This window comes from Vipera ursinii (assembly GCF_947247035.1).
Source record: "Vipera ursinii genome assembly, chromosome: Z".
Classification (NCBI taxonomy): Eukaryota; Metazoa; Chordata; class Lepidosauria; order Squamata; family Viperidae; genus Vipera; species Vipera ursinii.
This window is the reverse complement of record NC_139517.1, coordinates 47,216,456-47,239,041: the sequence shown is the minus strand read 5'-3', so window position 1 is coordinate 47,239,041 and position 22,586 is coordinate 47,216,456. Positions and strand designations below refer to the sequence as shown.

The window sequence follows — 22,586 nt, the reverse complement described above, 5'->3', positions numbered from 1 at the left end:
TGGATTTAAAAGAATTTATTGTTACAAGAAGAAAATACTCCAGACAGGAAAAAGCACACTACAAATTAATTTATTGCTCCTGAGTGCCCCAAGAGATATAGTCAGGCCGAGTAGCAGCATGATATTCATCAATCAGCTCCTGGACAATCTTTCGGGAATCATCAAGTTCATCAAAGTTCTCTTTGAACATGTCTTCCTTTCGGAACTGTTCCAGGAAGGCTTCACGCTTGCGCAGTTTATCATATTGATGGCAGGTACGTTCAAAGAGCTAGATGAAAAGAACAACTGGTCAAAAAAAAACATACAGAAGGATTTTACAGAGATGGAGTACAGTAATCATGTAGGCCTCTAACAATGCCAAGCATCCTTCATTGGAACATTAAAATAAAGTACTGGATTGCTCTTTTCAACTCTTAAGGATTATACAGTAAGAGCAAGAGTATTTCTTACTACGATTGATGCCATTTTGCTTAAAAGGGAAAAGGAAGATACAGTTAGTAAAATGGTGCCATCCAGTAGAAATTACTACACTCTACAGATTAAGGGACCCAGAGCCAGGCATACAGTCATACTGTGGGACATCAATTTGAGTTTTATTTTGAGAAATTGGGGTTTATTTTTATTCTGCTGTATTTTGTTGTAAATGCTAGAAGAGGTTTGCAGGGCTAATATATTAAGCAGTTAAACACTAATTAGTAAACTTAAAAACATTTAAAAATAACACACTGAAAGAAAAACTCAGCTACTTGGTGCTCTCTGACCTTGTTGTTTTCTTGCAGACATTTCATTACCCAAACTAGGTAACATCATCAGTGCTAGTAAGGAATGTGGTTTGCTGCCAGTTTATATTCTAGTGGCTTGCCTGTCAGTGTTGGTGGAGGTGGCTTCTTTGGCAGTTTCTTGATTGGGGTATTGTTTACTTGATTATTGGTGTGATGTTAATCTTGGAGTTAATCTACAGTGAGGGGAAAAAATATTTGATCCCCTGCCGATTTTGTACATTTGCCCACTAACAAAGAAATGATCAGTCTATAATTCTAATAGTAGGTTTATTTTAACAATGAGAGACAGAAAAACAACAAAAGAATCCAGAAAAATACATTACAAAAAGTTATAAATTTATTTGGATTTTAATGAGTGAAATAAGTATTAGATCCCCTATCAATCAGCAAGATTTCTGGCTCCCAGGAAATGAGCTGAGATTAGGAGCACTGTCTTAAAAGGAGTGCTCCTAATCTCAGCTTGTTACTTGTATAAAAGACACAGAAGCAATCAATCAATCAGATTCCAAACTCTCCACCATGGCCAAGACCAAAGAGCTGTCCAAGGAGGGATAAGATTATAGATCTACACCAGGCTGGAATGGGCTACAAGACTATTGCCAAGCAGCTTGGTGAGAAGGTGATAATAGTTGGTGTGATTATTTGCAAATGGAAGAAACACAAAATAACTGTCAATCTACCTTGGTCTGGGGCTCTATGCAAGATCTCACATTGTTTCAATGATCATGAGAACAGTGAGGAATCAGCCCATAACTACACGGAAGGATCTTATCAATAATCTCAAGGCAGCTGGGACCATAGTCACCAAGAAAACAATTGGTAATACATTACGCCGAGAAGGACTGAAATCCTGCAGCACCTGCAAAGTCCCCCTGCTCAAGAAAGCAGATGTACAGGCACATCTGAAATTTTCCAATGAACATCTGAATGATTCAGAAAACTGAATGAAAGTGTTGTGGTCATATGAGACCAAAATCGAGCTCTTTGGCATCAACTCAACTCGCCGTGTTTGGAGGAGGAGGAATGCAGCCTATGATTCCAAGAACATCATCCCCACCGTCAAACATGGAGGTGGAAAATTATGCTTTGGGAGGGTGTTTCTGCTAAAGGGCCAGGACAACTTCACCGCATCAAAGGGATGATGGACAAGGCCATGTACTATCAATTCTTGGGTGAGAACCTCCTTCCCTCAGCCAGGGCTTTGAAAATGGGTTGTGGATGGGTATTCCAGCATGGCAATGACCCAAAACACACGGCCAAGGCAACAAAGGAGTGGCTCAAGAAGAAGCACATTAAGATCCTGGAATGGCGGGCTTCTGGTTTGCATGTGCGGTGCTTTTGGACCCGCAGGAAGAACTCTCTCCTTGCCGTCCAATCCTTCTTCATTGGAGGACCCTGAAAAGGGTTGAAAATCGCCCTGGAGGGGTAACCACTGCAAGGAGGCCCTCCTGTGATCATGGAAGGGCGGTAGCCCTCCGCTTGAATCCTGAGCAGCTCCTTTTGGCCCAAAGAAGAAGAGACTGGCCATCAACATGGCCAATCATTAAGCCTTTCCCTGCCGAAAGCCAAAAGCACTACCTAGCACAACAAAGCAATCTGAAGGACCTGGATGAGACCTTACCTTTCTTATGCCCCTAACTGCCTGCCTGTGGGACTTTTCTGAAAATTTTCTCCCCCCCTTTTTTTTGAAACAACGGCATTTGTATACTTGGGGAATAACATTTTAAGCCTTAAAGCGTGGAAGGGGGAAAAATCATTTGATTAAGCAAAGAAATTAAGCAATCTTATTTCTACTTATTAAAAAGCTATTTTTGTGGGGATCTACTACCCTATTTTCTGTTTAAGATGTGAATTAAGGAAAAAAGAATGGACTAATTATACAAAAGCTTTATATTAATTTGGAAAAAAAACTTTATAACTTATTCTATATGCTATTGATGACATCTTGTGGCTAAACCTGGAATTGCAAGTAAACCTTTTGCTTATTTTGAGAACTGATTGAATAAAAGAGCTGTCCTTGATACTATCTTCAAAGATAAGTGTGCGAACACCTGTCACTGAAAACAACTTTTAGGAGCATTGGAAGTGGAAAATTATTGACTCTTATTAAAATAGCCTCCATGGAAGACTTAGCTGTAAACACCAACGAAATGGATGACTATATCCCACCACTTAACTATAAATTGATATTGGACACAATCTTGGCTATAACTGAGCAAATTAAAGCCAAATTGCATGATAAACCTGACAACCTAAAGACACTAAACCAAACTTTGACCTTAAATGATGAACTGACAATTCAAAAACAAATAGAAGTGGAAATTAACATCAAAATAGGAGACTTCAAAGAGCAACAAACGCAGCCTACAGAGAACCTTGAACTCCAAACTCCAATTTCAACTACAAAACTTACAACTCAAAAAACAACACCCAAAGAAAGCAACATTAAGAGTGAAGATATCAAAGGCCTTCAAATACATTATGTTGAGGATTCAGCTAATCAAATGATAACATTAGCTACTACTTTCTACCTAACCCAGATGAAAATGGAAGAAGAAAAAGATCAGACTGAATTAATGACAATTATTATTACATCAAACATCAAAAACTGAGCTATTAAAGCAATATTTCAATGATTATAAAAGGGACACCAGCTTGGCAAAACTCTCATTTGGATGGTCTCCTTGGATTCAAATAAGAGGTGGAGGAAGAAAGGGAGACACATTTAAAAATTCAAAGGCACTAAGATGGAAGTCTGATTGGCACAAAAGGAAGGCGAGAGTTAGATTTAAAAATTTAGACATCTCTTTTTTGGGATTTGCAAGGACAGAGCTTAAAAAATCTCTTTTGAAGCACTAAGGGGAATCTTTATGTATGTATGTGTATGTATAGGTTTTAGATCTTTAAAGGAAAACAAAATTAAGCTTTTAGAATAAAATTTTGAACTATACTATAGAATTTAGAATGTTATTAAAAAAAATAGTATTTTAATAATTGTTGAACGGTTAAGACAAAAATATTTTTCTAATAATTGGTGATTTGTTTAGATGAAAACTAGACTTTACTGGTAAATCATAAGAATGTTTTGTAATGAACAATGAAAGTTTTGTAAACGAGAATTATTCTTTATTGAAATAGGGAATTGTGGGTTACCCAAAAATTAAGCTTTTTTCTGTATATTATATGCTACTTTAGAGTATTTTATTGCAATTAGGTAAAACTTAAAAACAAGATTCTGATATGTATTAGTGAAATTATATTGAAAATTTTGTTAATTGACTAGGTCACAACTAGAAATGTATTAACTTGATTACTTTGACTATGTGAAAACTAAGGGAATCAGAGAGGGAATCTTTATTGATGCAACCTGAACTATTTACAAACAATTTGTTACTTTTGACTACCCAATCACCATATTGCTTCACAAATACATGTATATGTAAAAATTAAAAACCAATAAAACTTGCAATAAAAAAAAAGATCCTGGAATGGCCTAGCCAGTCTCCAGACCTTAAACCCATAGAAAATCTGGGGAGGGAGCTGAAGGTTCAAGCTGCCAAAAGTTAGCCTCGAAACCTTAATGACTTGGAGAGGATCTGCAAAGATCCTCCTGAGATGTGGGCAAACCTGGTGGCCAACTACAAGAAATGTCTGACCTTTGTGATCACCAACAAGGGTTTTGCCACCAAGTACTAAGTCATGTTTTGCGAAGGGGTCAAATACTTATTTCACTCATTAAAATGCAAATCAATTTATAACTTTTTTGAAATGTGTTATTTTGGATTTTTTTTCTGTCTCTCAATGTTACAAGAAACCTACCATTACAATTATAGACAATTATAGACTTACCATTTCTTTCTGGGCAAATGTACAAAATCAGCAGGGGATCAAATACTTTTTCCCCTCACTATATGCTGATCCGGGTGTTGATTGCTGATGTCAAAGGCATGTCAAAGTCGTGATGTCAAGTGACGTTGTGCGACGTATCGTGACTTTTTCCCTATTGCCGGCAATGGGGTGGGTGTGGTTTTGTTGTAATGCATCCGGCCCACTGGCTGGCAGTTTGTCATGCCTGATATAGATCATAGTTAAATTTAACCATAGTTTCAGTTGGGGAAATGTGACCATCCTAGACCAAGTCAAGTCTAAAACTGCCAGGAAATTTCTAGAAGCCCGGCACTCTGACAAATTAGCCACCAATAACACATAGACATTAACAACATCTATAGATTACACAAAAGGGACTATCACCCAGCCCAAAAGGAACAAAAAGATAGAAACACCTCTCTACCAGCAATCAGCACCCAGATTAGCATAAATTAACTCTATATTTAACATCAGACGATCAATCAAGTAGGCAATGCCCCAGGTCAAGAAACTGCCAAAGAAACCAAAAGCCCAACCAAAGAATCTCTAAGACACCACCCCCCACCCCCACCCCCAAAAAATCAACACTGACAGGGCAAGCCACCAGAATATAAACTGGCAGCAAACTGCACTCCTTAGTAGCACGGATGATGTTACCTAGTTTGGGTAATTAAATGTCTGCAAGGAAACAAGCAAGCTCAGAGAGCACCAAGGACTCCTCATGTCTCATGTCAGCCCTGAGTTTCAAATACTCTTCTTTATTAGTAAATTCAGCTACTTTCAACAAAGTTCAAGAATTTCTACTAACTTAAAAAAATAGCAATTTGTAATTGTTTTCTTATGGTTTATGTTCTTTGTTCTACTAATTGTCCATGATTTAGGGGGAAAAAATAAGAAAGTCTTAGTAGAACTCTGTAAGAGATATTCCACTCTATTGGTACCACCACAGAAAAGATTTTAAGTCTTAGATTTTAATTTATCAAATTTTACAAAGAACTCAAGGCGAGAGTTTCAAATATTAATTTTAACTACCAGGTCATGTGAAGACTCTCAGGCAAACTACTTAAGCCACTTAAATTTCAAAGATTAAAATCACTAGAGTTTAGAAATAAATAGTAGTGAAAGCAAGTGTTGCAAGATTAGCCCGGTCATTCAGTTCAGATGGTAAAAGCAAAACACATTTTGATTAATCAGTTTTCAAATGCATTAAGGCAAACCCATCAAAGCTTTGGCATAATGTAGTTTGTGATATGTATAACTATGGTCAGATTTATGTTTTTGGAAAGTGACTTTCAATTGGCAAATCAAAAGTTAAAATTGATATTTTTTTTTATTTTAATCCCATTTATATCCCGCCCTTCTCCGAAGACTCAGGGCGGCTTACAATTTAAAGCACAAATCAATGTGCTTAGCAATAGCCTTCATTCTATGCATATGCTTGCTTATTAGGGCTTTTGCCCCCCCCCCCAAGCGGTATTATTACAAAATCAGCTGGGTCCTCATTTTACCTACCTCGGAAGGATGGAAGGCTGAGTCAACCTTGAGCCTGGTGGGATGCGAACCTGCACTAATTGCAGGCAGCTGGTGTTACTTAAGGAGGCATTAGCCCACTGCTCCACCAAGGCTCAATATAGATGAGTCTCCAAAAATAAATAATCCATCAAGAACACATTGTACAACCTCTCCTAAACTGCTATAAATTCTGACTATCGGGTTCTTCAACTTATCAAGATGGTATTTTTTTGTTCACCCCTCCCTATGATGTAGAACAGTGGTAATTGAATAACTGAAAATTGGAAGTACTGTCAGCTCCATATTGATGTCCCTTCAACTAAAGGCTTAAAATAGAATCATCCAGCAATTTCAGGAGGAGGCTTAAATGCATAGCTGGAACATGTGATACAATGCAGTTGAAAGGTCCTTAGCTACAGGAGCTGCTTTCTCTGACTGATTTCCAAGGAAATGATGCAACCATTAAGGTACGATGCTCATTAATCTCAAAAGAAGAAATTATGATAGATTCTCCAACCATATTGATATTCTCAGTTCCTCAGATGATTATGCAAATTATTTCTTCAGAAGATTGAAGAAAAATGAGTGCTTCTCTATTCCAGCCAAAGTACAAATAAGATTAACAATTACAGCAGCATAAAAATGGCTATTAGATAAAAAATCTTCACTCTCCAAAACAATATCATCCCAACAACGGCCCTCCTTGTGTAAAAAAAAACATTGATAGTCTGATCCTAACTACATAATAATTTTAGGTTTCTTATCTACAGTAACTTTTTCTTAAAGATATCACCAGATTTTTGCTCTATAGATCAGTTGGTTCACATAGTGTGGTGGGATGGAGGGTTTGTTGTCACTGTGTGTTGGGGGGAGAGAGCACAGGGGGAGGCTCAGCTAATCTCAATGTACACATGTTGTACTTTGACAATAAAGGTTTATTTATTATTATTATGCATGCCCCGCAGAATATAACTGAGGCATAACTATTGTCACTGTAAGATTCCTAAGCTGCACCAGTTAAGATTATCTCAGCATGTTCCCCAAAACAACACACTGTAACTATTTCAAACAAACAATTGAGATCCATCTCCCAAGCAGGGAAAGTTAAATACTATCAGAAACATAATCCTGGTATCAGATTCACATATTGTGATGACTCCCTCGATGTGTCTGCAGATACCTCTCCAGATGTCAGTTCAGAAGAGATGAACCAGTCCCAGGCATATCAGGATGGAATGGGTCCGAACAGCAGGCTGAGAGTGATTTGGCTGAAGCACAGCTGCAACAGGACAGCCTGAGGCTTCAGATGGGAAAGCATACAGCTGCAATTAGTTAGTGGTGATGATGAGGAGGAACTGCCTTCTGCACCTGATCCAAGAACATGTAGGGCAGAGAAAAGGCAGTAGCAGCGAAGGTCAATCCAATTACATACAAGAAGGCAACCTTACCCTTCTTGATGGGCTGCACCAGAAGCTGGCTATTTATCACAGGAGACAGATGGAGATGATGCTAGGAACATGTTCATTTCTTAGCTGCGTGTTTCCTGGTCATTGTGATTCTTGCCTTGTTTTGAACTGACACCATGCCTTGACTTTGGATCATGTCTTGTGAATCCTTTTCTTGCTTTGTGAATCCTCTTTTGCTGTGGATTCAATTTAGCCTGGAGGACTTGCCTTGTTTGGGAAATTATCAAGTGCCTTGTGGACTCATTGTTCATTGCTCTGTGGACTAGCATTGGTCTGCTTTTGGCTGGTCTTAATTGGGACAGTTCTGGGGTTTTGATGAAGGGAATTTCTGGGGAATATTAATAAACCTACTAAACCACTGTTAAGTGTGTGTGTGTGTGTGAATGAGCAGGACACCACACATATTCAGTCTGAATGGGAAAGGAGATTTGATAGCAAAGGACAAAGCATTTTCCAACCAAAAGCCATTGCTATATTCTGAAATCTGATTAGCCCTATTTGCTCAGTTATATTTCTGCAGAACATATTAGATCAGCAAACACATCCAGGCTCAAGTCCCAGATGGTTGATATTTACCTTTATTCTCTTGGTTTTAAAAAACAATACTTGTAGATCAAATAGGATTATTTGCAGGGAGGCAGTCCAAAGAGGGAAAAGACTGAATAACATTCGGTCATTAGAAACACTTTCCCCATTCTACATTACCAAATAGCCCCTCTCAATCCATACAAAAATGACAGTGTGCTATATTTCCCCCATAGTCATTCATCACAAACATAAAATATTCTTTCAAGTACAGTCATATTTCTTGAACTTATCAACAAAGTTCTCTTACGCTGATGACTTGGCATTAGCATATAGCCACAAGGACATCGAAGTTACAGAAGGTGTACTTACAGCCGACCTTACAACTCTGAGCACATACTTCCACCAATGGAGGTTAATCCCAAGCGTAAGTAAGACAGTCACATCATGTTTCCACCTTAATAATAAACTGGCAAAAAGAGAACTCAATGTATACCTAAATAACAAATTGCTCCCATATGAGGCAACTAAATCCCAACAAGACCGAGTGGCTGTGCATACTGGCATCTCGGGTTGTCCACTCTATTCCATCTTTATCTATAGGGGGTGAGGTGTTACCCCCCCCGTAGATAGGGCTCGCAACTTGGGTGTCCTCCTTGACTCACAGCTCAGTTTAGAAGATCATATAGGAGCTGTGACCAGGGGGGCTTTTGCCCAGGTTCACCTGGTGTGCCAGCTGCGGCCCTATTTGGACCGAGATGCCCTACGCACAGTCACTCATGCGCTCGTGACCTCTCGGATAGACTACTGCAACGCTCTCTACATGTGGCTGCCCTTGAATACCACTTGGAGGCTCCAGCTGGTGCAGAATGTGGCCGCGCGAGTTGTGATGGGGGTCTCCCGATACTCCCATGTAACACCTTTGCTCCGCGAGCTGCATTGGCTTCCAGTTGTCTTCCGGGTGAGATTCAAGGTCCTGGTGATGACCTATATAGCATGGGTCCGGATTATTTACGGGAGTACCTTTTGCCGGCGTTAACTTCCCATCGTCCTGTGCACTCCCACAGAGAGGGCCTCCTCAGGGTGGCGTCGGTCAGGGAATGTCGACCGGCGGCCCCCAGGGGGAGAGCATTCTCTGTGGGCGCACCTGCCCTATGGAATCAGCTCCCTGTGGCTCCCGACCATCGCTCTTTCCACCGCGACCTAAAGACTTGGCTATTTGAACTTGCCGGCCTGGACTGAGGGACTGGGATTTTAGATTTTAAATTTTAGAACGTGTTTTATTGTCTAGGGCTACTTGGTTTAATTTGTTTTAATTTTTGTATATTATGTGTTGTATATAATAATAATAATAATAATAATAATAATAATAATAATAATAATAATAATAATAATAATAATAATAATAATAAACCTTTATTGTCAAAGTACAACATGTGTACATTGAGATTAGCTGAGCCTCCCCCCGTGCTCTCTCCCCCCAACACACAGTGACAACAAACCCTCCATCCCACCACACTATGTGAACCAACTACACCACACACCGGCCTCCCAAGTCAATTCTGCATAAGATTATGTCCCATTTAAAAGCCTAACAGCCCACGGATAAAAGCTATTTTTCAGTCTGTTGGTACGGCTGGCTATATTCCTATATCTCCTACCGGATGGTAGGAGAATAAAGAGATACCGTCCAGGGTGTGAGTCATCCCTGAGAATCTTCCTCACTCTTCCAAGGCAACGAGCCCTGGCGATGTCATCCAGTGGTGTCAGGGAACAGCCCACAATGTCTTGTGCTGTGCTCACTACCCTCTGTAATACTTTCCTATCCGCGGCTGTCAGACCAGCATACCAAACCACAATACCATACGAGAGGACGCTCTCTATAGTAGACCGGTAAAAGAGGGTCATTAGCTGTTGTTCTACCCTGTTCTTCCGCAAGACCCTAAGAAAGTGAAGCCTCTGTTGGGCCTTTCTAGCCACCTCAGTTGTGTTAACTTTCCAGGTCAGATCTTCACAGAGGTAGACTCCCAGAAATTTAAAGGAGGAAACTCTCTCTACACAGTTCTCTCCGATGTAAAGTGGGGCAGGTTCCTCCTTTTTTCTCCGGAAGTCTAACACCATCTCTTTCGTCTTGCCGATGTTTAGGTGCAAGTTGTTGTTACTACACCATATGGATAGTTTTTGTACCTCCGCCCTATATGCTATCTCATCCCCACCTGTAATAAGACCCACCACAGTTGTATCATCTGCAAACTTGATTATCGCAGTGCATGGGTCAGATGATACACAATCATAAGTGTATAAAGAGTACAGGTAGGGGCTAAGCACACAGCCCTGTGGCGTGCCGGTGCAAAGCTTCAGGGGAGTGGACAAAGCAGAGCCGACCCTCACTGTTTGTAACCGATCCCTAAGAAAGTCTTGAATCCAATCACAGATGGTGGGGGAGAATTTCAAGTCAGTCAGCTTCTCAATGAGAATGCTCGGCAAAATGGTGTTGAAAGCCGAGCTGTAGTCAACAAAAAGCATCCTGACTAAATTAGTGTTTTAATTGCCCTGTACACTGCCCCGAGTCCTTCGGGAGGGGCGGTATATAAATTATTATTATTATTATTATTAATAATAATAATAACAACAACAACAACAACAACTCCAAAATATCTGGGGGTCACCTTAGACAGGACCCTGTCTTTTAAAAAACATATTCAGAATATGGCTGCCAAGATTAACAGCAGAAACAACATTGTGCAAAAACTATGTGGAACAACTTGGGGAGCTTCAGCTCCAACTCTTCGATGCGCAGCCCTTGGGCTTTGCTACTCTGTAGCGGAATACTGCGCACCTGTATGGATAAACAGCTCACATACAAGACTTGTTGATGTTCAACTCAACCATACGATGAGATTAATTACTGGGTGCATAAAATCTACACCTATTCACTGGCTACCAGTTCTTAGCCACATACTTCCCCCGCACTTATGACGACAAGAAGCTCTCATTCGGGAGTATAGTAAGATCCTGCTAAAGTCCTCTCTACCCATTCATGCCTATACCTCTGATCTCTTAAGATGTTGATTAAAGTCAAGATATCCACCACTCCTCACAGCGCTTAAGCTGCTGGCCGAACATCAGAGCACTATACAAAAATGGATGGAAGCATGGAGTAGCTATACCTCCCAAGATATTTCTGAGCATATTAATCCTAATAGTATACCTCCAGGATTTAATCTACCCCAACACATATGGGTGACATACAATAGAATTAGAACAACTCATAGGGTGTGTGCCAATTCTCTGTATAAATGGGGAAAGACACCTTCAGCACAATGTGATTGCGGGGCTCCCCGACAGACTATCCAACATATAGTGAGGGAATGCACTAATAGAAGATACCCAGGAGATTGTAAGGACTTCCTCTGCATAACAATGGCAGCTACTGACTGGATCTCCAAACTCGACATTAAACTCTGAAATGTTATTTCTGTTTTCCTCTTAGGTTTTATAATTGCTTCTTTTTAAAAAAAATTGTTTTAACTGTTCTAACTTGTAAATATGAAGTGCTTTTAATTCTGTGTGTGACCAGCCATACGCTAAATAAATAAATCTTGAACTTATATGTTTTCTTCCTCAAGGAATCATTATAAACTACTTCTGAATCATGAACTTTTTGCCAAGAAAATGGATAGATATATTAGCTCAAAGCCATTAGTGAGAGAAAGTCCGAAATCATCTACTAAACTTCTGAATTTAATTTTAAAAGGGGCACACAATCAATATTATGTAGCCTCTTGGAAAATAGTGAAAAGTGAAAACAGTGGAGGCAATTGGTATGGCTGTTGTCAGTTGTTTAATCGTTCTGTTTCAGTCCTGTCCTCTATTGGACTACTGTAAACAAGTCAGTCTCCCGCTGTGGCATATAAATAGGAAGTGGCTGGAGTGGCAGACTGATAAAAATAAATAAGAGCTGTAAAGAACTTTCGTGTCAGTCTCCAAGAACTGCTCTGATTTGTGTGGGAGCATGGATATTCCATCTGTCTGCAATGTTTTACAATTACTATATCTTTCCAAGAATGCAGTTCTTGGAAAAAAGCATGGTTGTTTTATCCTACATTTTCACTCCTGTGATTCCAAAGCATCCTTGGTATATAAAATCTGAACTGCTGCACATCTTTATGCAATTTTCTCAGATACAAGAACACTAGGATCCTAAATAATTACAACATTGATAGTTCCATTCAAACTTACGGAGGAAATGTTGGTATGATTAGCCATCATGAGACCACTGACTCTGTGGGCTGATGGTAAGTATGGAGATTTCCTTGAAAGGGCCACTTGAATACTGGCAGGGCCCCAAGGAATGAAGTTGGCCAGTTTCCTCTCTCGGATCCGCTGTAAACTTTTATGGACCTAATGAGGGGCAAATGGTTTGTAAGTATGAGTATGTATATAAATACAATTATTCAACTGTAGTGAGGAATAAAGGGACATGGTGGCTCAGTGGGTTAGGACGCTGAGCTTGTCGATCGGAAGGTTGGCAGTTTGGCGGGTCGAATCCCGAGTGCCACGTAGCAGAGTGAGCGCCTGTTACTCGTCCCACCTTCTGCCAACCTAGCAGTTCAAAAGCACATAGAAATGCAAGTAGAAAAATAGGGACCACTATGGTGGGAAGGTAACAGTGTTCCATGCACCTTTGGCGTCTAGTCATGCCGGCCACATGACCACGGAGACGTCCTCAGACAAGCGCTGGCTCTTCGGCTTTGAAATGAAGATAAGCACCGGCCCCTAGAGTTGGAAACGACTAGCACGCGTGTGCAAGGGAACCTTTACCTTTACTGAGGAATAACAGTAGTAGAAAAGCTTCTTGAAAAAAGTCAGCCAGAAAAGATGTTCATTCAATGTACTATTAATTTGAGAGTGTGACCAAGAATAATGCACAGGGATTTGTAATTCATCAACACAGACGATAACAGCTATCCCTGCCTCAAATTAACATTTGTACACTATACAAATTTAACATAAAAAGTATAACTATTTGATCATTGCCATTATTAAAAGAGATAAGACCTAACAATACAAATAAAAAAATTGTCCAATGTTTCTCAAGCTACTGACCTGGGTTGGATCCACTTCCCCCTGGATGATGTTAAGGATGGCAATGTAGCAATGGTTTGTCTGCCTATCACGCCCCATGGATACCATCACATTTTTAGGCTGTAATAGCCGACGCATGACATCAAGAACAGTGGTCTTCCTCACACTGGCCACCTATGGGCAAAATAAGACAGAAGTATAGCATTTATTTGATGAAAGAACTGAAGATTGTCTTGCGCACAAAAGAACAAAAAATTACACAGAGCTTGGGGAGGATTACTCATTTAAAGAAAATTTCTGCAGAGGGCCATAGCCTGGTTTCATGCATTAAAGCTGTGAAACATTGGTTCCAATCTAAAAATTAGGCTACGTGACCAAATCACACACCACTTATACAAAATGACTTCCTAAATCTGGAAAATTAGGATTCCTTCTCTGAACCATTTCAGTTTCCTTAAATAGTAAGCAACAGAAAAAAAGAGAAATATAAATTAGCTATTTTGACAAGTATATACTCACTTAGATAAGCAGACAAATAATGTAAGAGCATCCCTTCTCCAAAAGGAAGGTGGTGAAAAGAGAAAATGCACAGCAAAAATCTTGCACTTCCTCCACCCCCAAAAAACACCATGCAACTGATACCCTCTGAATCATCAGCCTTTGTGATCTGCCCCTCAGCATCTTGTCCCGTTGCTTGTTGAAAAGAATGAAAAATGAAGACAGCTATTTAGCATTCTGGGAACATGGTTGCATGAATTTCTCTCAGGAGAGCTCATGTTTTTATTGCTAGTATTTTATCTTCAATAATTTCATCACAACTGCAAGTAGGGCAGCATGGCTGATTCAAACAATACCAAAGTACTATAAAATGCCTTGCTTGAAAATCTTAACTTGCTAGGTAAAACCAATCCCTGTATTTTTCAAATCATGGTTATTTTTCTTTGTGCCCACCCTGAAACCTGAAATGGAGAAACATCATCATACTGGGACATCACCCTAGGTAAAGTTTGATTTGAAGGACATTCAGGAAGTATAGATACTTCAATCTTCTACAGTACTTAAGGCACTCATTCTGTTTCTTAAGCCCATCAAAATCTTAACAGAAAAAAGTACTCCCTAACGTATTAGCCCTTTTTGTTTAGGTTGCAAGGATATAAATATGGTGCTGTTGGGATGTATGTACCTGTGTTTATAATCCCTATCGTAATTCATGACAACTATTGTGTTTCATTCAACTGCTGTTAAGCAAAGCATGGTTATTATGACATATGAATCTAGTCTCTGACCACCCTTTTAACATGGCAATTGTCCAGAGATCATTTCATATCAACTGACTATGTCATAGAAAATACAATGTGAACATCTGTAATGGAGCATGTAGATTCCCAGATCTTGATTTAAAGTCAAATCACTTACAGCCTGGTCGGTGGTGAGAGGTGTATATCCTGTGATAAGGAAGTGCAACCTAGGCGTGGGAATAAGGGAGGCAATCAGCCCAATCAAATCATTGTTCATATAACCAGGGTAGCGCAATGTGGTGGTACTGGCAGACATTATAGTAGAGACCTACAAAAAAAAAGAGGGAAGTTTCAGGATATCCTCCCAAAAAACCAAGGAGACAACTATAATTTCTAACATTCTGAAAAATTTGGCCATAAATCTCGTTATTCAGAGTATGTTCAGGAGTTGTACATTTACTTCTCGTATTTCAAATGATGATAATTTTAAAAATGGGAAATAGATATAAGCACTGTATTTGTATTTGCTAGTTCTTCTTACAAATTATTATGGCTAAGCTGGGATTCTACATAGGAGAACTAGTTAATTATCTGATCACATACAGTATTTCTTTGACACAGAAGCTTGTTGTATGGACAGCAATACTAAACCTGAAAACTGTCATGAATAGTGTTATCTATAAATGGCCTAAAATTATTCTCAAAACTAAAGATAAAAAAGGGAAAACCAAGAGCCAGCATTCTAGAATAACTGTTGACAAAAAGTGAGCTTTCCATAATTTTAAGACAAGGGCATATAAAATGAATAAGTAATCTATTCTACATTTTAGAGCTCCCCTTCTTTGTTTTAAATGTATGTACAGTCTTTTTCAGAGTGGTATTAATGTTCCGGTTTTAAAATATACCAAGGCATTGATGCCTATAGAATTAAGTTATGTTCATTTCTGAATTTCTTGCTATCATCTTCATATCTCTGTTGAGCTCTGACTACCTTTTATGAAAATAGTCTCGTGCATGACTCAGATCTTAATCATTCTTTTTCAGACGCCTGAGGAAGCCGCCTTATGTGCTTACCAGCTGGTTGATTTGGGAAAAGGTGGGATTTTGGATGTGCAACCTGTCAGTAGCAATACGATTCAGAGCTGTATTATCTAGAACTACCTGTTAAAAAAGAAAATTGGTTTAAGCATTATTGGACCAAAAAGACAAGAGAGGGCACTTTTCCTGCTAAATAGAATTATGACGTTTACTGAACAAATAAAACAAAAAACATTTTAAAGAAAATTAAATCATAGATAAAAGGAAGAAAGAGAAAATGGATATAAATAAATATTACTTTAAAGAGGAACAAAGATTTAAATATTTATGTTCGGTTTCTCTATCAATGACACTTCTATAGACAAAAATAACATAAAAGGGAAAACCTAAATACAGCTATCAAATTAATTCCTAAATTAAGAATTTATCAGCATTTTTTGCAGTTGAATTTTCAGCTGAAGAAAAATTCATATTATCATTGATCAAGGAAAAAACTGAATTTCAGAAATAGCATCGTTATGCAATTTCTTTTGTAGCTACATTATCTCCTGTATGCTTAAATAATAATCTAATTAAATAAATAGCAAGAATACGATTTCAAACCCACGTGTTGTTGCCAAGAAAACTATATGGACCTAGACATTCCACCAGGAGTCAAACTTGATTCACAGAAAAATTTATTTTACCAAACAGAATCAATAGGAAATAGAACAGGAACTAGCCATGAGATCTTGTTAGTAAGCACCTTATGGCACGCCATTTAAGCACATAAGCCACAGAAGTAAAGAAGCCTATGTAAACAATGCTTACTTAGTAACAAAATCATTCTACTATAATGTACCTATGTTTAGGTATATCACGATATGCCCTAATTGCTATGACTAGATGAAGGGAATTTCCTTTCTTCATCAGAGACAAGCACTGGCATTTTCCTATCAATATTTCCTACCACACAATCAGCGTTCTGTGTCAGCCGTTTGAGTGTCAAGAGAGAGTTATATGGCTGCACAACTACGTCACTCATCTCATCCTGGTTAGGGAAGACAGAATATGTCTGCACCAGCTTCTTGGGATACCTGTTTTAAAAAAAAGGTTACTTATTCAGTGTTACAATAAAAGAGAATAAATGTAACATATTTCTTTGCTGTACTATATCATGGTATCACATAAAAAAATAGGTGGGGTGCCCTTGTTGCCAGGTAACCACTTTGGAAGATGCAAACAGATGCAGAAAATGTTGGTGTGCAAGTACTATAAGAAACATGTTCTTTGGCAGGACCGTTAGCATTGCCTCTAGAAGCCAACTCCAAGTTTTTAATTAATAAAAGAAGACTAACTATCAAGAAACTACCAATGTTCCATTTCCATTTAACCAGAAAAGAACAATCAGTACTGAGATGTGCAACTGCAGTAATCTGACAAACTTAGCCTTACTAAAGCCCAACTTAATGAACAGAGACTCGCATCCAGCAATCTCTGGTGCAGCACCCCTGAAAACCATAAGGGACTCCAGGATGACACCTGCCACATTGCAACTCCAGAGTCTTTGCTATTACTACATTCAAAACCCACCTGGGCTCAATTCCAAAAGAGCAACTCCCCTTCTGAGCCCAGCCAGGTCTTGGTGATGCATGCCAGGATGGCCCTCTCATTGTTGATTAAATTATAAATAAGGGAGGCCTTATTGCAGACTGACCTGGCATTCAGTAGCAGCAACACATAAGGCCAAAGGCTCCAGCCCCAGCCACTGTTACTCACTGCAAGATGGCTCCCCACCTGCAACAACCATCAGTTCCTCCCCTGGCTCTTACCCAGAGGAGACAACCATTCATTTACAGCACTTAAAAGTAGATGAAGAATAAGGGCATGCTACTATTTTCCTTCCTGCCCAGGGGGCAAGCAAGGTAACTCCCCACAGAGGAGGGAGTCCACAGTAGCATGCCAAATCTACTGTTGCCCCCCCCCCGACTCAGTGTCCCACAAAAACATCAGTAATGAAGAAAGAACCAGGCAGTGGCAAGTCATCAAGCAGCAAAATACTACAAAATATTAACAGAAGCAGAGTGTCTGGCAATAGCCTTCCAGTCTCCCATAAAAGCCTACCCTAAGTATTCAGTAGCATACAACAGCAGCAGTCTTCTTCTGAAAAACTTCTTGTTATTAATCAACCACCTCCACTGTTCTGTTCCTCCACTGGGACCCCAAGCCAAATGGCACAGCAATATCTTTAGGCCCTCACAAAAGGATAGGTGGGTTGGGGCCAAACTCACAGCAGGGGCCAAGATGTTCCAGAGGGCAGGAGTAGAGAAGGCCCTCCTCTTGGACCCTGCCAGCCAGAACAATTGGGCTGACAGGACCCTCGGCATGCCTTCTCTGCCAGCACAAGTGGTATCTTATTGTGTTGCACGCTAATCCAATTTACTTAATCTATCATCTGACTCCCTGCCCTTAATCTTTCAGAAGAGTCTAACTTCTGGAGAGAGGCAAAGTTATTCAGTTGCAGTATTATGGTAAGAACAGAGGAATAGGGAAGTCTGTATACAGGTTCATGTGATAGGGTATTTGGCAATTTATTGGTGAACTGAAAATATAGGGTGATATAAAATTGAAACAGGAAAAATGTGTGCCCACCTGACTTGTCAAGCTGTGAAAGATTTTTCTGCAGAATTTCTAAATTAACCTTTGTGCCTGTTCTGAATGGACTATGCCTTCTAGGAAGTGCTTCCATTGCTAGAATACTGTTTTCATTGCGAGCAACTCTGATCAAAAATGTCAGTTTCATTCAGCTGGTAAAAGAAACCTGGAATAAATTGCAAATGGCAAGTTCATCCCCTCCTCATTCTCCCTTTCTCTGCTTAGAAGACAATGGTGAGAAATGCAATGTTTGATGCATCTGTTTATACCACAAACTGGCAAGAGGAATTTGGATGCTTGAATAGCAGCTGTAAAAAGGATGTTCAGTTTGTGAAATATTGCTTGCTAAAGTAAACTTATATCATTTCTTTAAAATCCAAATAGCTGTCTTATCTAGTTCCAAAATTAAGGATAAATCTTCTATGAAAAATTAGCAATGCTTGAAAAATGCTATGCATCTTTTACATTTTTAGTTTTTTTACATGAAAATATAGATTACATTTTTGCAGGACCATTTGAATTCCTTCTGAGGAGATCTAGTAACCTAAATAGTTCAGTTGAGGCAGATGAAATATACTTTTTCTCCTAATTTAGTAAAAGGTTTGTGTTTACAGAATATCTTTAAAATATTTAATTAAAAAAGGTCTTGAAAAGATCAGTATGTCATCAAAGTATATTTGTCCAAAATATTCATAAATCTGGAAAAGACTATCCTGCAATTTACCATGCCGAAGTTCTGTTTACTCAAACTTGCCATATCTTTCATTAAATTCAGTTAATTATTCATGTCCTTCTTTCATTTTGAACAAATGATAGATGCCTCTCAAGTCCAACTTTGTGAAATACATGCCACTTGAGTGTGATCTAGAAAATCTGAAGTAAGAGACAATGGGTAGTGACCCTAATGGTCTTATGGTTTAAAGTCTATAGCAATGCACAATTCTAACATAGCCATCTCCCTTAGGGATGAACAATGTGAATGCAGATGCTGGAGATTCAGAACAAAATCTTTCTTCATACTGTCACTCAGAAATTCCTTTAAAGTGGATATAAATGTTGCTTTTTAGCCAGTGTGGGTTTCTGACTTCAAGTTGATGGTACAGTCACAAGCCCAATAAGAAGACACTACAGTTGTTTCTTTGTCCTCAAACACATTCGCAAAACCCAAGTATTTTTTTTTTTGGCAATGAAATGGAGTTTGTGAGCTGAGCAGGCCAGTATGAAGCATAAAAGAGGAAAAGTTACAAAGCATACTATCTGTACTTTGGAAAGAAAAAAGAAACTGTTTTTTTCTCCCTGTGTACATCTGGGTTATCTGCAGCTAATCAATTCCACCACAGAAAGAAACAAAGAAGCAACAACAGTAGAGTGATAAGAATTCTACAGTATGTGATTCTTTATTATCAGTTATAAAGGTATATGCATTGCTTGCCGATTAATCATTTCTACTAGCTTTCATTTTTCCAGTGTCAGTGTAAACAAATCAAATTTTTGCACTGTAGGGATAGAATCAAGATCATGTGAAGTGTTAATATTACTTTACAATGCCTTGGTAAGGCCACACTTGGAATATTGCATCCGGTTTTGGTCACCACAATGTAAAAAAGATGTTGAGACTCTAGAAAGAGTATAGAGAAGAGCAACAAAGATGATTAGGGGACTGGAGGCTAAAACATATAAGGAATGGTTGCTGGCTGGAATTGGGTATGTCCAGTTTAATGAAGAGAAGGACTAGGGGTGACATGATAGCAGTGTTCCAACATCTCAGGGGCTGCCACAAAGAAGAGGGAGTCAAGCTACACTCCAAAGCACCTGAGGGCAGGACAAGAAACAATGGATGGAAACTAACCAGAGAGAAGCAACCTAGAACTAAGGAGAAATTTCCTGACAGTTAGAACAATTAATCAGTAGAACAACCTGCCTCCAGAACCTGTGAATGTTCTAACACTGGACGTTTGTCTGAAATGGTATAGGGCAGTGATGGCAAACCTATTAGAGACCGAGTGCACAAACTGCAACCCAAACCCCACTTATGTATCATCAGCTGCCGAGTGGGTGTGGCCCACTGGGTGGGCATGGCTGCGGTGGTAATGGCAGACTGGGTGGGACTAAAAAGTTCAATCCATCAATTCCAACTTTGCAAGATCTTTTTTTTCCCCGCGAGAAGTTGAAATTGACTGATTGATCGAACTTTTTATTTTGCACACGGCAGCAGAGGCCTAAAGTGACGTTTTCTAAAACCCAGCTGAAGGCCTAGGACTGGGACGACGGCCTGCGTGCCCACAGAGAGGGCTCTGCATGCCACCTGTGGCACATGTGCCATAGGTTCGCCACCACGGGTATATGGTTTCCTGCCTGAGCAGGCGGTTGGAATAGATGACTTCCAAGGTCCTTTCCAACTACTACTATCACTACTACTACTACTACTACTATTACTACTTCTTATTCTTATTCTTATTATTCTGCTTCATTGTTAGTTTTTGGATGAAAGGTATGTTAACTACAATTTTTACTAAAATGTCATATGGAACAGTTTTGATAGTTTGATATAGGTAATAACTGACAATTGTTCTTATTACAGAAAAAAGAATTTACTATACCAAAAACATATTTAAAACCATTCTTAAAATCTATTGAAATATTGCTGAGGTCTTAAAAACTTTCAGTGTCTATATTTTGCCCACTTAATGAAGAAGGTCATAGCAAGTACAATATCCCCACTAATGTGGAAAATCAACTATAATTCTAACTGCAGATTACATCACAGGAACAATTGAAAACATTACAAATGATCAATTCAGGAATATCTCAAAACAAAGGGGATAATTTCTCCATTGAGAATTATAACTTCTGCATGTCCTTTCTTTTCTGATAATTTACCCATCTCTGCATGCCTACCTACTATTTGTTAGTCTCCCAATAAAAGGGAGTTATTATTCACAATCAACAAGGTTTATTTTCCCAACTTCAGTCCAACATAAGACTGCCTCCAAGCAATCCAGCACTCTTAGAGGACGCAAGGAAGTGAATAGTACAAATAGTAACTATAAGAAGAGATTAGGGGTAAGATTCATAACATTCTGTGGATCTCTGGGAACAACAAAAATATTGCTCCTCTTAAATCATCTTATAATGAAAACTGGCTACATTTAAAAAATATTTGGCATTAATTAGCTTAATTTATTTTTCATCAAGTGTCTGTTTACCCTTCCTCACAATTTCTGAAAGTTTAGTAGAGTTATAATTCTTAAAACACTATGTTATCCAATAAAAAATTGGATTGATTTCTTTAGCCAAAGAACATTTCTTGCCTGAGGGATCAAAACTGATTTTTTTTTCTTGTTTCAAGTTACAACTGTATAAAACCCAAGGCTTGTCCAAGCTGGTGATTGGGTGGGGCAGACCTTACTGAGTAAGCTGTGTAGCGTCCATGTCTGACACTCAGCAGATTTCCCTAAAGTAATTTGACTGCTTTCTAATTTTCCTACCCAAAAGAAGTATGGACATGAGCACAAACACATTTGTGGCCACTCACCTGTCATTTAACCTTTCCAGAAGGTAAGAGCCCAAGCCAGAACCAGTCCCACCAGCAATGGAATGACACAGCACAAAACCCTGAAGTAAACAACATAAAAAATAGATACATATCCTCTTATGGGAGAAATATCAGTGCACATAAATGCATCAGAGGATAGACGAATGGATACTAAAGCTATATAACCACAATCTACATAAGGTAAATGTCTTAAAAATTAGCTATTCTGTTCTACAGCCAAATAATATCCAGCATCTCAGCACTGGACTGGAACAATTAACCATGGGCACATAGCTGTGTCCACTTCACCACGCCCCCTCTCCCCCCAGCTGTCCCATCACGGGCATTGTCAGCTGGCCTCTGCCAGCACTTCTCCCCCAACAATTGTCCGCTGGCACTCCTCCAATGCACCCTCTCCCAGATGATATGCCGAAGGATACTTGTCCCCAGCCAATCCGCAGCATAGGACAAGTAATCATATGAACCTGCTCAGCCTTCCAATTGGATGCAGTCCCTTTTCAGTTTGCAATTTTAAAAAGGGAAACTGGAAAGGTTGGGGGGGGACACAAAGGTGTGGTTTCCCTGGCAAAAAGCAGAATACAACAACTATGAATTCCCATACGACCATGTTATAAAACTTGTGCTTTTCTCTATTAAAAAAGATATTTATTCCATAATTATTAGGACTCTGAACACATCACCACCTTGATATGGTTTGGGGGACAAGGGTGGTGGGGAGAAAGGATATGCCTGATATTGATATTAAAATCCATGCCTGATTCTGAAATTATGGTGGATTTCAATATCAGGCGTGTCCTTGCTCTCCTCCCCAGTGATCATATCAAGGCAGTGACATGTTCAGAATCTAATAATTTTGGGATTTCAATCACTGTCCTGATCA

The 22,586-nt window shown here is 39.2% G+C and overlaps 1 protein-coding gene across 1 annotated transcript in view; it reads right to left on the bottom strand.

Annotated features, from left to right (window-relative positions):
• Nucleotides 1–22,586, bottom strand: part of LOC310648476 (tubulin gamma-1 chain) — a 54,296-nt gene continuing 31,710 nt past the window's right edge. The window contains exons 5-11 of the mRNA XM_083376326.1: nucleotides 21,686–21,765; nucleotides 16,466–16,592; nucleotides 15,553–15,639; nucleotides 14,657–14,806; nucleotides 13,262–13,414; nucleotides 12,395–12,556; nucleotides 1–268 (exon numbers count right to left, since the gene is read on the bottom strand). Of these exons, the coding sequence (XP_083232452.1) occupies nucleotides 71–268; nucleotides 12,395–12,556; nucleotides 13,262–13,414; nucleotides 14,657–14,806; nucleotides 15,553–15,639; nucleotides 16,466–16,592; nucleotides 21,686–21,765 (957 nt within the window). The 3' untranslated portion in view covers nucleotides 1–70. The remainder of the gene's footprint in view (nucleotides 269–12,394; nucleotides 12,557–13,261; nucleotides 13,415–14,656; nucleotides 14,807–15,552; nucleotides 15,640–16,465; nucleotides 16,593–21,685; nucleotides 21,766–22,586) is intronic.